Source organism: Babylonia areolata, chromosome 33 (assembly GCF_041734735.1).
Source record: "Babylonia areolata isolate BAREFJ2019XMU chromosome 33, ASM4173473v1, whole genome shotgun sequence".
NCBI lineage: Eukaryota > Metazoa > Mollusca > Gastropoda > Neogastropoda > Buccinidae > Babylonia > Babylonia areolata.
This window is the reverse complement of record NC_134908.1, coordinates 12,001,761-12,015,821: the sequence shown is the minus strand read 5'-3', so window position 1 is coordinate 12,015,821 and position 14,061 is coordinate 12,001,761. Positions and strand designations below refer to the sequence as shown.

Below are 14,061 nucleotides of genomic sequence, written 5' to 3'. Positions count from 1 at the left end.
AGTAAATGACATATTACATAGTTATGACATAGGGCTTGTAATTTAAAAGAAAAGAAAAAGACCATAAAAAACTTACACTTATTCTGCTGAAAAAAGATTCGGAAGAGATCGTTGCAATACAATGTCAGCCAAGGGTTCTTTAATTTTTGACTCACTTGTGTAAACAAAGTGAGTCTATGTTTTAACCTGGTGTTCGGTTGTCTGTGTGTGTCTGTGTGTGTGTCTGTGTGTCCGTGGTAAACTTTAACATTGACATTTTCTCTGCAAATACTTTGTCAGTTGACACCAAATTAGGCATAAAAATAGGAAAAATTCAGTTCTTTCCAGTCATCTTGTTTGAAACAATATTGCACCTCTGGGATGGGCACCAAAAAAAAAACAAAAAAAATGAAGCCTAATTATATGCAAACTGCATTTACTGTTATATTTATATTTTTTGTATTCTCTAAACTTGGCATTTTGATCTGATATTCGACACAACAACAAGAGCAGTCATTATTATCATTTTTTGTTCAAACAGGAACTACTTTTGCTAAGCTATTTTGCAAACATTTTGGTGCAGATATTAAAAAAAGGGAAATTACTCTGTAATTAATTCTAGGGGACTTAATTTGCTTTAAGCTGATCTTTCTCATCTTAAACATTACATTTTGAAATTATACTCAATACATAAAAAGCTTGTGTGTTTTACTCTGTGTACAGGGCTTTCACTATGTTCATTCGCCCAAGTGGTCTTTTTCGGAAAATACTAAAATCAATACGATGAGTGGACTTTACAGATCTGTTGGCTGAGCCCTGAAGGTCATGGGCAAAAATCAGTTGCGCACACATATTTATACATATTCAAAGCGCGTGCTCATATACTTCGCTAACGCGAATGATGCCACTTTGTTTCAAGTTGTTGACCTGCCCGTTCAATCCTATATTCAATGGACAATACACGATAACATGTGATGGAAAGTTGGAGAAGGAGACCATTAAATATTTATTCAGAGAAAGATTTGTGAACGCCTCATCACTTACTGGATTATGCCCCAAACTGCCATAAAAATATCCACAGAATCAGTCGGAATTCACAGTTAAAAACTGTAAACCATGCGAGTTAATACCCTTGAACTGATCACGATGAAACGAAAAAATTACCAGTCTTGACTTTTCTCAAAATGAAGTCCTTTTCACTTCTTACGACGTTTAGAAGTACTTGTACTTGGCTCTACATGGTATTAGATTAATAAAATACTCAATTTTCATATCAACTTTGAAACTATAAAACTAGAATGAACATAAAAGAGAAATTGAATCGACCGTGTCATACTACATTCCCGGCGGGTGTAACGAAACTTGTACATCTATCTAGATCTAGAGAAAACGGCTAAATGTTGCAGTGTGATTGCCGCGATAGCCATTAAAAAGAATTTTTTATTGCCTTTAAAGATTTTTTGAATGCCCAAGATACACCAGAATAATATGATTTAAACAGCGTTCTCACTGCGAATACCACAACTGATTTATCGCCCTTTAAAAAAGTATGTTCATATGTTAAAGTTTAGAACGTCAGTTAAGGAACCACGATAGTGTAATGGATAAGGCAGTTTCTTCTCACCCGAACACGTGGGGTTCGAATCTGGTTAGGACTTCTTTTTTTTTCTTTTTTTTTAAACACGAAGCTTTATAATAACAAATACAGAACACATTTTAATGATTTTATATATATATATATATATATTTTTTTTTTTTTTTTTTAAGTGTATCACAAGTGAGTCTTGAAGGCCTTGCCTCTCTTGTTTCTTGTTGGAAGAGGCTTTCTGTGTAATTTATTTCATGCAGCCAAGACAATTTGGTAAAACTTAAGTAATGTTGCAAAGATGAGCAACATAGTCTGATCTATCCTGAGGTTTAATACCAGAAAAATACTATATGTTATTTTAATTGTTTACGTTTAATTTTGGTGTAAAATACTATTGCTGTTACATAATATCCTCCATGCCTCAAAAGGGGTGAAAGGATTAAATATTCTTGATTCTTGTGTGTGGTAATTACATTCATTCATGGGGAAAGTGGCTCATATGTCTGGTTTCTGATCCATTGTTTAAAATGTGCAGTTTTAGGTAAGAACCTTGGAATAGAGAAAGACAGGGAGCGGGGCATACAGATATTGCACACCCCACCAAAATAGCTCTCCAGCCCATTGCTTTCAAATCAATCAGGGAATGAGGGATGGAGAAAGGGGGAGGGTGGGTGAGAGAGAGATAGAGGTGGTAGAGGTGGGGGTGCAGTGCATGTTGACATGTGATGCAGGTTGGTTGCATATATATGCAGGAGTTAGAGGATGTAAGAGTCATACATGTCTAGTTACTGGTGTTTGTTACTTCCGCTAAATCTGCTTTCACTTGAAGCTTTCTTCTTTGATTGCATCATGTGACTGCACACACCCACTGTACATGCCCACACACACAGAAACTCATGCACATACATGTACATACACAGCCACTTGCACACACATATGCACATGAGCACGCATGTGCTCGCGCACACACACACATACATACACACACATACACACACACACTCACACACACACACACACACACACAGACACACACACACGTGCATAAGGCAAACATAACATGTGCCTTATGGCGGTGGACTGGGTCATTTCCACCAAAGCTGATGATTTAGCTGTCTGATGATGACACTGTCTGATAACACTGTGGGCACAAAAACACACCTTCCCCAATCACACACACATGCACATGTGCATGAATGCACACAGACACACACATATGGATATGTGTAAAATATTGTACTGACATTTTAACAATCATTTGAATGAATATTAAGTGAGCAACACAAAGAGAATCAAGAAACTAATGATATGAATACAATTTTAAAAAGTAACATATTTAACAAATCAATTTATTAAATATCAATAACATCAGTATCTCAAAAAATGTTTCAACACACCTACATACACACAGATGTGTACCCCCACCCACCCCATACATACATCCATGCTTGCATACATACTGACACAGACACACACAGACAGACAGACAGACACACACACACACACACACACACACACACACACACACACACACACACACACACATATGCACATACATTCATATGCACACACATACACAGATATACACAGATATGCACATGCATACTTGCAAACACACACAAACGTGCGCACGCACGCACGCACACACACACTGTTAAAGTTGGTCATTTAATTCAGTTCTGTTACTTTGTTCATTCCTCCAAGATTATCTTGCCCATTCTCAATTTCTCGTTCTCTCTCTCTCTCTCTCTCTCTCTCTCTCTCTCTCACACACACACACACACACACACACACACACACACACACCGAGAGAGAGAGAGGCAAAGAAAGATGGAAACAGGAAATTCTTTTTGTTTGTGTTTGTATGCTTGTGCATGTTTGCTATGTGTGTGAAAGCTCTATGTGTGTGTGTGTTTGTGTGCATGTGCACACACTTTGTGTGTGTGTGTGTGTGTGTTCATGTGCATGCATATGCACACATATGTTTGTACATCTATGTTATCTGCAGTTTAAATGTTGTGTGTGATGTACCACCATTTATGGTCACTTGGTAGCGCCAAAAAGAACACTTGGGCTTTCAGATGAGGAAGTTTGTTGTCAGAAGTGAGAACAATGGGTGTCTGTAGAGGGTTTAATGGAGGGTGTAACACTTGAAATGTTCCCATGGTTTCCATGTGTGTCAGCCTTTTACTATTGTGTTATAAATGTGTTTTACTATTGTGCTATGTCAGAGGAATGTGGGTGTGTGGATAAAGGAAATTGGCCAGACTGGTTTGCTGAAGTGGCTTCATTAGTAGTTAGTAGTGGTGTGTGTGTGTGTGTGTGTGTGTGTGTTCTTGCATTGTAGGCTTTGATTTAGTGCTTTGTACTCCAAGTGAAGGTGACAGGGGAAGGAGAAAGCTGACGATGGGTGTGGTGGGGGAGAAGGTGAGACTGAGGATGGTTAAGAAATGTATGTGTGTGTGTGCATGCTTCCGAGCATCTGTACATGTTTGCATATGCACTAGTGTATAGATGGATGCATGTATGTGTGTGCTTGTTCATTTTTCAGTTTAGTTTCAGTTACAATTTCAAGGTGGTTTCAAAATGTGTGGACAGATTCAAATATGCTACACTTCATCTGCTTCAAAAAGAAAAGGAGCAGATGTCTGTTCTTCACTTTGACATCTTTCCACATAAAGTGTGCATGTGATTATGTGTGCTTGGTGATTGTATGATTTCACAGGTTTTGTGTATGTTGTGCATACAAGGAGCAGCTTTTGTCTCTGTAAAAGGGATTTGGGGGTTGTGAGTTCTGTTGATCTCATTGTTTTTCTCCTTTTGTTAATCCTTTGTGCTTTATAAGCAGTATCCACTATTATTTATCATGACTGATATATTTCTCGATTATTTGCTGACACCATTGTGATTTTTGTTAGGTTTCTGAATTCTCTGCTGATGTTATTGTACTTCTGCTCAGAGGACCACTGCTACCACAACTTCAGTTACCAGAGCTACTGTACTGGTGCTGCTCACTCTGTGTGTGTGTCTGTGTGTGTGTGTGTGTGTTTCTTGATGTCAGTTCTGTTTTGGTTTCCTCCAAAAAAAGTCTCATGATCTGAATGATAGAAATGTGTTTTGTTTATTGTCATCATTGTGTCTGCCCTGGCACCCCTCTTGCCCCAGGTACTACCACCACTTGTACACCCACTACACCAGCAGCCTGCTGACACAGCGTGTGGATGCCGCCAATGAATGCCATGACATTCTGTTCAACTTCCTTGTTGCCCACGTCACCCGCCGACCCCCCATCAAGGTCACCCAGCGCAAGCAGTTCCGGGAATCAGCCCCAGGTGGCGCTGACTCACAGGCAGCACGGTGGTCAGCCCAGCAACGCTTCGCTCAGCGACAGCGGTGTGTGGAGGAGTTTGTCAGTGTGTTTGGCTACATGCCCCTGGTGTCGTCTTTGATGAGGCTTGACCCTCTGCTGTTCAAAGACCCTGTGTCCAACCTGAGGAAAAAGTACCGCAAGATAGAGATGGTCGTCAGCTAGCCAAGATAGAGATGGTCTTAAACTAGCCTAGATGGGGATGGTCTTTAGCTAAGATAGGGATGGTCCTTAGCTAGCCATGATGGAGATGGTCCTTAGCTAGCCATGATGGAGATGGTCCTTAGCTAGCCATGATGGGGATGGTCCTTAGCTAGCCATGATGGAGATGGTCCTTAGCTAGCCGTGACGGAGATGGTCCTTAGCTAGCCGTGATGGAGATGGTCCTTAGCTAGCCATGATGGAGATGGTCCTTAGCTAGCCAAGATAGAGACGGTCCTCAGCTAGCCATAATAGGGATGGTTCTTAGCTAAGCAAGATAGATATGGTCTTTAGCTAGCCAAGATAGAGATGGTCCTTAGCTAAGCAAGATAGATTGTCCTTAGCTAGTCAAGATGGGGATGGTCCTTAGTTAGCCATGATGGAGATGGTTCTTAGCTAGCTTTGTGGTCAACATGAGGAAGATGTACCACAAAATAGAAATGGTCCTTACCAATCCTTGTTGCTGGGGAATCCATGTGTTTGGGGAGGGCGGGAGGGAGGGGTAGGGAGTGATGTTTGTGTGTGTGAAGGGAAGAGAGAGGGGGTGACAATGAGTGTGTGAGTGTACATTGTCATCTCTGCATTGTGTGTGTATGTGTGTGTGTAATTCCGTCTGTATCATTTCTATGCAACGTTTCTAATACCTTTACTGGTTCATTTATTGTTGTTGTTTTTCTTAATGCATTTTTTTTTTTATTAGGTACATATTCTTGTTTGTTGACATATGTATCAAGAGCATCATATTTTTCCCCCGAAAAGGAGTTTTTTTTTATTGAAGAATTCATTAACTGTGCACAAGCTGATGTGTTCATAGTAATGATAGATGATAGGGATCAGTCAGGGAATCCCCAAATACGCATGGAAAAATTGTGAATGACTAAGATCCAGTTCCTAGCAGCTGAGGTATTGTAGAAGGGTTTTTTTTTGTTTGTTTTGTTTTGTTTTTTTAAGACTAATGTGTTGATGCATGTCTTCACAAAGCCCTAGACAAGAAAGAGAAGAGAGGAGATGGGAAGAAGAGGAGGAAGAGGATTCCAAACAAAGGAATAATATAGAAAAAAGGGAAGAAATGAATAGCAAAGAGGAGGCAGAAGAAGGATAAAGAAGTGGAAAAAGGACACAGAACCAGAAGACAAAAGAAGAAGAAAGGTCTAACCAAATCTTTACTTGGCACACAGATCAGTCTCACTGGCCATGACCTTGTTTTCAGCATCGCCTTGAACCAACAGTGTGTATGTTTACCAGAAAAGTAAGAAAAAAGTTAATATATCATGGATCTCTTTTGCTTGTGTGCATGTATATATGTTTGTGTGTGTGTGTATTTGCAAGTGCACATTGTGTATGCTTGCTTTATTTATCTAGATAAGCACACCTACAAATGAATAAAATGAAGGAAGAACATGTCATGAGTACTTAATACAAAGGAAGAATGATGACAGCCATGTAAAGCTTGATTACAGGAAGACAGTGAAGCAGTTGTGGTTTGGATCAGGAGTCATTGAAGTAAAAACATTTCTTGAATGTACCGCTAGGTGCTTGCGATCAGCAAAGATTTGAAGAAGAAACCTTTTGCATTTGTTGTCCTTTTAGTTTGTTTGGTGGTATTTAGTTTACTGATATTATTCAGTAATTCATCCTTTTTGTAGTTTTTGGTTTTGGCGTGGTTTTCGGTCAAGTTTTAGTGTATGCATACAGACATGCACATATACATACACATGCATGCACTCACGCACACACACACACGCTTAAACACAACCATTCACACACACACACACACACACACACACACACACACACACACACACACACACACACACACATACAGAGAGGCATGTGTGTATGTATGCATACAGACATGCACATATACATACACACAAACACACACACACACACACACACACATACAGAGAGGCATGTGTGTATGTATGCATACAGACATGCACATATATATACACACACATGCATGCATGCACACACACACACACACACCCACACACCCACACACACACACACACACCACACACACACACACACACACACACACACACACACACACATATATATATATATATATATATATATATATATATATATATATATACACAGAGAGGCATGTGTGTATGTATGCATACAGACATGCACATACACACACACACATACACACTCTCTCTCTCTCTCTCTCTCTCTCTTAAACACAACCATTAACATACACACACACGCACATGCATACACACACAGAGGCATGTGCGTATGTATGCATACAGACATGCACATATACATACATACACACGCAGGCACACACACACACACACACACACACACACACAGAGCTTGATCCACAAGCATCCCCAAAGAGGATTCTGTCACAGGGTTATTGCAAACAGAAGAAATGGCCACAGGAAAATTGAACAGTAAGAACAGAATTAAATTATGTATCTGATGTGTGATTACATTCTGGAATAATGAGTTATGGAAATCAATATGTAAATTGTAAGATGAATTTCAAAAAATGCAGAAAGAAATTATCATAATGAGTTCATGAAAAAAGATATGCTTGCTCAATGATTGAAGAAACTTCAATCATTGAGCATACCTTTTTTCATGAATCCATTATGGAAATTAAAGATAATTAAAATACTGGTCACAAGCTGTATAGCAAGCCTTGAGAGAAGTTTGTTTTCATCTGAAATAAAATATTTGATAGATTTTGAAAATGACAACAGCCCAGGTAGGGTGTGTTTGTAACAAGATACAACCCAAATCAACATTTTCAACAAAAGTAGCTGCAGTTGTAAGAACCAACTAATGAAGACATAATAGTGATGAAACGACAAGTATCAGGCATGCAGAGACATGTAGATGAACGGATTGTTTTATGTGTTGCTAAATCAAAATTTCATTGTTGTACGTATATAAATATATTTGTATATGCAAATCATGTACAAAAATATAAAGTGGGAAACAGTTTAAAGTTGGAATGAAAAAGGAAGTCCATTTTTGTGATATAACATTTTTTTTCACATTTTTTTTCGTTTTTTTGTAAAGGCCAGCTTTGACCAAAGCCAGTTGAGATGTCAGGAGGGATAACTGATGTCCAAAGAAAGCTGAAGCTAAATCTCCTTTCACATGAAAGGAACCATGATGAGTTGTGAGAATTGGGAATTCAAACACTTCTATGGTGGACAAATGTACTGGTTGTCATACCTTGGACCAGTTAAGACTCCCCCTCATGTAGTTCAGAAATAAGATATTATCCTGTTGTTTTGTAATATTTAGATCCAAAGAAAAAATCTATTTCTATGGAAGGTGTTTTTATTATTTATTTATTTTCTTCAGTCACACATTTACAAAGGGTATGATTTTATTTCATTTTGTGATTTGTATGATGTATTATAACTGGCCAATGTGTATACTTGCTCACTAATCCTGTGTGCTGGCTTTATTTCCACTGAGTATTTATTTCTGTTTAAATGTTTGTAGGTTTGGCTTTAAAATACTGTGGACAAGTTTGAAGGAAAGAAATTAACATGCCATGCTCCATTGACTTGACTGACAAGTACAATACTATAAGTGAAAGAGTTTTTATTAATGGTTATGACATATTAGAAAATTTTGATGACTGTGTGTAATATGCATGTTTCATGTGCATGTGCCCTGTGTTTGATAATTGAAAGATTAAAAAAAAAAAAAAGAAGATTGTGAATCATGACAACTTAACGAGAATCTTTCTGTGCTTACTGTGAATTTCCAATATTGCTTATGTTTGATTGCAAAAAAATGAGTGGTGTCTGATTTGAAGAATTGAATAGTGTTAGAAAAATTGAATAGTTTTAAAAACACTAATGATATTCATGTGCACCAAAACATAGTTTGGAGGCACAGAGAAAGAGTGATAGAGAGAGAGAGAGAGAACGAACGAACAAACGAAATTAATTTTATTTTTCCAGGGTATTGTACACTAACAAGAATGCTTTTTCCACCTGACCCTGGGGTACAAAATCAAGCAAAAAGGCACAGGAAAAAATGAATTGAAATACTGGGAGGACGAGAGGAAGAAAGGGGGTGCGAGAGAGAGTAAAGAAGAAAATGGAAAAGAGGAAATGAAAAAGAGAATTTTGTGTTCAGGTGTAGAGTATTGTCTTGGCACATTTTTAGAATTGAGAGGTGTTCTGGTGTTAGGCTGGTTGTCTCCTTGTATTCAGATGTATTTATACACAGAGAGAGTGAGAGTGTGTGTGTGTGTGTGTTCATTATTGTTAGCTTTATTTGTACATGAAGCTGAGATGAGCTGAGATTGTGTGTGTAAGTTGTTGGAAGGAAAGCTTGTATAGAGATTGCACACATAAATCACTTTAAAAAAAATTATGAAGAATAACTGAGGAGGAAGAAAAAATGGAATGTTGTGAGTCTTGGAACAGTGTCATCAGTTGTAACACATTGCTAGCCATCTAGTCCAAAGTAAGTCACCAAACAGAGTATTGCTTATATACAAGTTAATCAAAAAATGTGTGTAAATAATATATTAAGGATTAATTGACTTGTTTGTCTAATTCCTGTGTGAGAGAATTAATCATATTTTACAAACTCCTGCAATGTAGAATTTTATGGAGAGATAGAGAGAGAGAATTAAGAATCAAAATGATTTAGAACAACTTGAAAAAGACTTGAAATAATTTTGAATATTTGAGACATGTGAGATGGACATTCATGTAGTGTAAATGGTCCTTTTTTTCTTTAGCTTTGATTGCAAGAAATTATTGGTCTTTTAGATATGGGCTGAAATCTTTTGTACTTTGAATATCACAGAATTGATTATGAACATAAAAGTATGGGGTTAAAATGACAGAAAAATGGAAAAAGCAGATTTCAGGAATTTAGTCAACATCCACCCCAGATGATAAGGTCAACAGAGGTGACCATCCCTGGACAGTGGGGTGAGGGGACCTCTTTGATACTACCTGACACCATGAGAACATCCCATTCAGAGATAGGCAGTGAAAATGTCAGTATTTATGATGGGTGTCAGTGTGATTGGAACTCCAGACATGTGGACTGTGATCACACAGCTAAGCAGGCAGCAGGCATTGCACATGTCCAGGTCAGTATTCATCAGTGAAACAAGCTGTCTGCCCAAACCTGTCCTCCTCTCTGGTTGGAAGTGTCCAAAATCTTCCACACAAATCCCTTTTCCTTGACAGAGCCCATTTCAGATTCAGGGTGTCTCAGCTTGCTTCATATTCCAGAAGTTTTCTTTCCAGTTAAAAATCTTTGCCTTCTGGAAGTTCTGTGTTTGTAATGAACTCCTGTTAAATTGTTCTTTGTTCCCATTTGTGTCCCCCCACCCCCACCCCACCCACCCACACACCCTCACCTCCTCCACAATCTCTCTTGTTCTCTCTGTCATCTTTGTTCTCATTTGTGTCCCCCACACCCCGCCCTCAAGTAGTTCTAGTGCCATAGCTACAGGAGAAAATGACATCAGAATGTGGATTGATTGCATGATCATCAGTTCAGTGATACTGTGAGTCTTCACACTTGGAAACCTTGACGAGAACTTAGTTTGGGTGCCAGAGAACCAGGAGGCTGATCCAGTGGAGTGGTGGCCGTGAGGTAACGATGTGGAGTGGTGGCCGTGAGGTAACGATGTGGAGTGATGGCCGTGAGGTAACGATGTGGAGTGGTGGCCGTGAGGTAACGATGTGGAGTGATGGCCGTGAGGTAACAATGTGGAGTGATGGCCGTGAGGTAATGATGTGGAGTGATGGCCGTGAGGTAACGATGTGGTAACGATGTGGAGTGATGGCCGTGAGGTAACAATGTGGAGTGATGGCCGTGAGGTAACGATGTGGAGTGGTGGCCGTGAGGTAACGATGTAACGATGTGGAGTGGTGGCCGTGAGGTAACGATGTGGAGTGATGGCCGTGAGGTAACGATGTGGGGTGATGGCCGTGAGGTAACAATGTGGAGTGGTGGCCGTGAGGTAATGATGTGGAGTGATGGCCGTGAGGTAACGATGTGGGGTGATGGCCGTGAGGTAACAATGTGGAGTGGTGGCCGTGAGGTAATGATGTGGAGTGATGGCATAGAGGTAACGCGTCCGCCTAGGAAACGAGAGAATCTGAGCGCGCTGGTTCAAATCACGGCTCGGCCGCTGATATTTTCTCCCTCTCCACTGGACCTTGAGTGGTGGTCTGAACGCTAGTCATTTGGATGAGACAACAAACCGAGGTCCCGTGTGCAGCATGCACTTAGCACATGTAAAAGAACCCATGGCATAATTCTGTAGAAAAATCCACTTCGATAGGAAAAAGAAATAAAACTGCACACAGGGAAAAAAAAAAAAAAAAGTGGCGCTGTAGTGTAGCGACGTGCTCTCCCTGGGGAGAGCAGCCCGAATTTCACACAGATAAATGTGTTGTGATAAGAAGAGAAATACAAATACATACAGCATGTTTGATGGAGAACACAACATGCTCAATGTGCACATCACTTGGCCAGTTTATATTTGTGTATTGGATCCAGCAATGTGCACAGAATAACGGCCTTGCTTTCAGTACGATCACACTGATCTCTTGTGTGTAGTTGTTAAGGTCAAGAGTTTCTTCAACTGCACATCTTTCCATCCTGCTCAGAAAGTGTGGAGACAGTTGTTTTAGGACTGGTCAGTAACAGATGGATACAAGTTGTGTCTTCACACTTTGTCTGCTGCGTAACACATGACATGTACCTAGCAATGTGTTCTGCAGTGTGTTTGCTGGCTGGATATATATAGATATATACATATATAAAATGATTTTTTTCTTTCAATCAAGTCACTGAACACTATTAATGGAAACCAACCCATAATTGGTTTACCTGCTGTTCTGGAAGGTTTGTTGGTGGATTGTGTCCCTTTGTCATGGTTTTTTCCAATGTGCCTATACCACATATAAAGTGAAAAATTCAAATATTGTTTTGCTTTTTATTGTGTTTATTTGTGAACTGCCCTTCTCCAGCCAGAATTGTGTGAGTCCTAGTGTTTCATGGATTGGATAAAGTCAGACAATGAATTTTTTTCTGCTGTGCTTAAAAAATGTAGTGGTTTCCAGCATATTCTTGTTTGTTTACTGATATCTGTTTGTTGGAAGATTTTGTGCTGTTTGTGTTCTTCAACACATAGTTGTTTTACAAGAAACACAATCAGGTAAACAATTAGCATTACATAGAATTCAGTTGACTTTTTTTGTTGTATTTTCTACCATCATGCGAAGTTTTTCTCTGAGATATTTTCATATTTGTTAGAGTAATGTGTAGTTTTGTGTTCACTGATGAAATATCCAATTATTTTCTCAGTGTTCAAGAGATACAATGTGGGAAAAAGGCATATTTGTAGAATATACAAAGAATCTTTCAACAGTAATGGTGCTATATTATCATCCTCAAATTGGTTTCTTCTCTCACTGAGGCTTTGCTGGAGTTTAGGCCGTTGTACTCTTTTGAGATAATTCTGTGAAGTCGTAGATTCAGATTTGAATTGCCTTGAACATTCCATTGAAATTGTTGATTAATAATGTATTTGGTGATTTTCTGCGTCATTAAACGCCTGTGAAAAGTTTAGCAAATTATGTTGGCTTCCCACCATTGGATCATTATTGTGAAGTGAGTTTGTGTCACTTGTTGCAGCAGTACGCTTGATTCATCCGTGTATAAATTTCTTACTGATGTCATATTAACATTATCTCCTTTTGCCTTGTACATTAATGCTGTGTATATTGAAAATGGATTTATGCAATGAAATCACCCACCCATGTTCCCTGGTGGCAACAGGTTATCAGAACTTTCAGTTTGTCGATTCTTAACAAAATACTGTTGCCCACTTTTGGATATCACTGTCGGCAGATTGTGCAAACAGATCTTTGTGGATATGACTGTCAGCAGATTGTACACAGATGTTTGATGTTATGAATGTCAGCAGATTGTACACAGATGTTTGATGTTTATGACTGTCAGCAGATTGTGCACAGATGTTTGATGTTTATGAATGTCAGCAGATTGTGCACAGATGTTTTTGCACACATATTTCTATGGTGGAAAGTGAAGAGGAACTGCTGCCACGTTCTGAAAAAAAAAAAGAATGTTCCATTCCATGTGATCTCTTTCAGAATATCAGTCTTGAAGAATCATGACAATACAATTTTGTGACTCAAATAAAAGTCTTATTTTCTTTCTTTTTGTGTGTAGTGAAGTTGTTAACTCATTCTTTTGGAACCTTTCTTTACCTTGAAAAAAGTTGAGTATTGACAGAAGATGCCTCTGTTTGATGATGCATTTTATAAATTCAGTATTTGATACTGATTGAAAGATTCTGCAATATTGGCGGATTTGAGTTTATTTTTTTGTTTTTCAACTTTAATGATACATGGACACAACTGTTAAAGCAGACATGCATGCTTACACACACACACACACACACCCTTAAAAGATAATCTGCAAGAAATATTTCTGGACCTTTGAATTACAAAGTGCAAACTATCATCTGATGAGCTATGTCTGGCAACACTGGAAGCAATCACATAGAATGTGAAAGGAATGAAGAAGGTGCAGGTTGTATGTGCCATGCCCAGATCCTTTTCTTATTATGCAAAAACAGCAAGCACAGTTTGTACAAGAGTTGTTAGGTGTAAAGCAACATTTGGAAGCAAACCCCCTCATCACTGGAATTTGGTATCGGAATGCTTTTGTGTGCCTGTTGTGTGGGGTGTGGGGGCGCAGAACAGTAACAAATTGTGTACATTGGTCCTTGTGCACACAACACAATTGGGTGATCAAAATAAATGTGGTTTTCTAACAATACTGTGTGTGTGTGGAGAGAGGAGATGAGTCTGTGCCATCGGTCATGTGTGTTTGGGAAGTGAAGCAGAGGGCAAAGGTGTTAGTGATGGGCTGG

General features: G+C 39.0%; 1 protein-coding gene across 3 annotated transcripts in view; it reads left to right on the top strand.

Moving 5' to 3' along the window:
- LOC143277052 (exostosin-1a-like) overlaps nt 1–13,965 on the top strand; it is a 156,870-nt gene extending 142,905 nt beyond the window's left edge. The window contains exons 9-10 of one of the 3 annotated variants that reach the window (XR_013053671.1): nt 4,733–11,034; nt 11,197–13,965. Coding sequence is in view for 1 of the 3 variants with exons in the window: in XM_076581785.1 (XP_076437900.1) it covers nt 4,733–5,099 (367 nt within the window). In the remaining 2 variants the exon portion in view is untranslated. Of the gene's footprint in view, nt 1–4,732 lie in introns of all 3 variants that reach the window. The other 2 variants (XR_013053670.1, XM_076581785.1) reach the window with 2 other exon arrangements.
- Nucleotides 13,966–14,061: the final 96 nt, after the last annotated feature.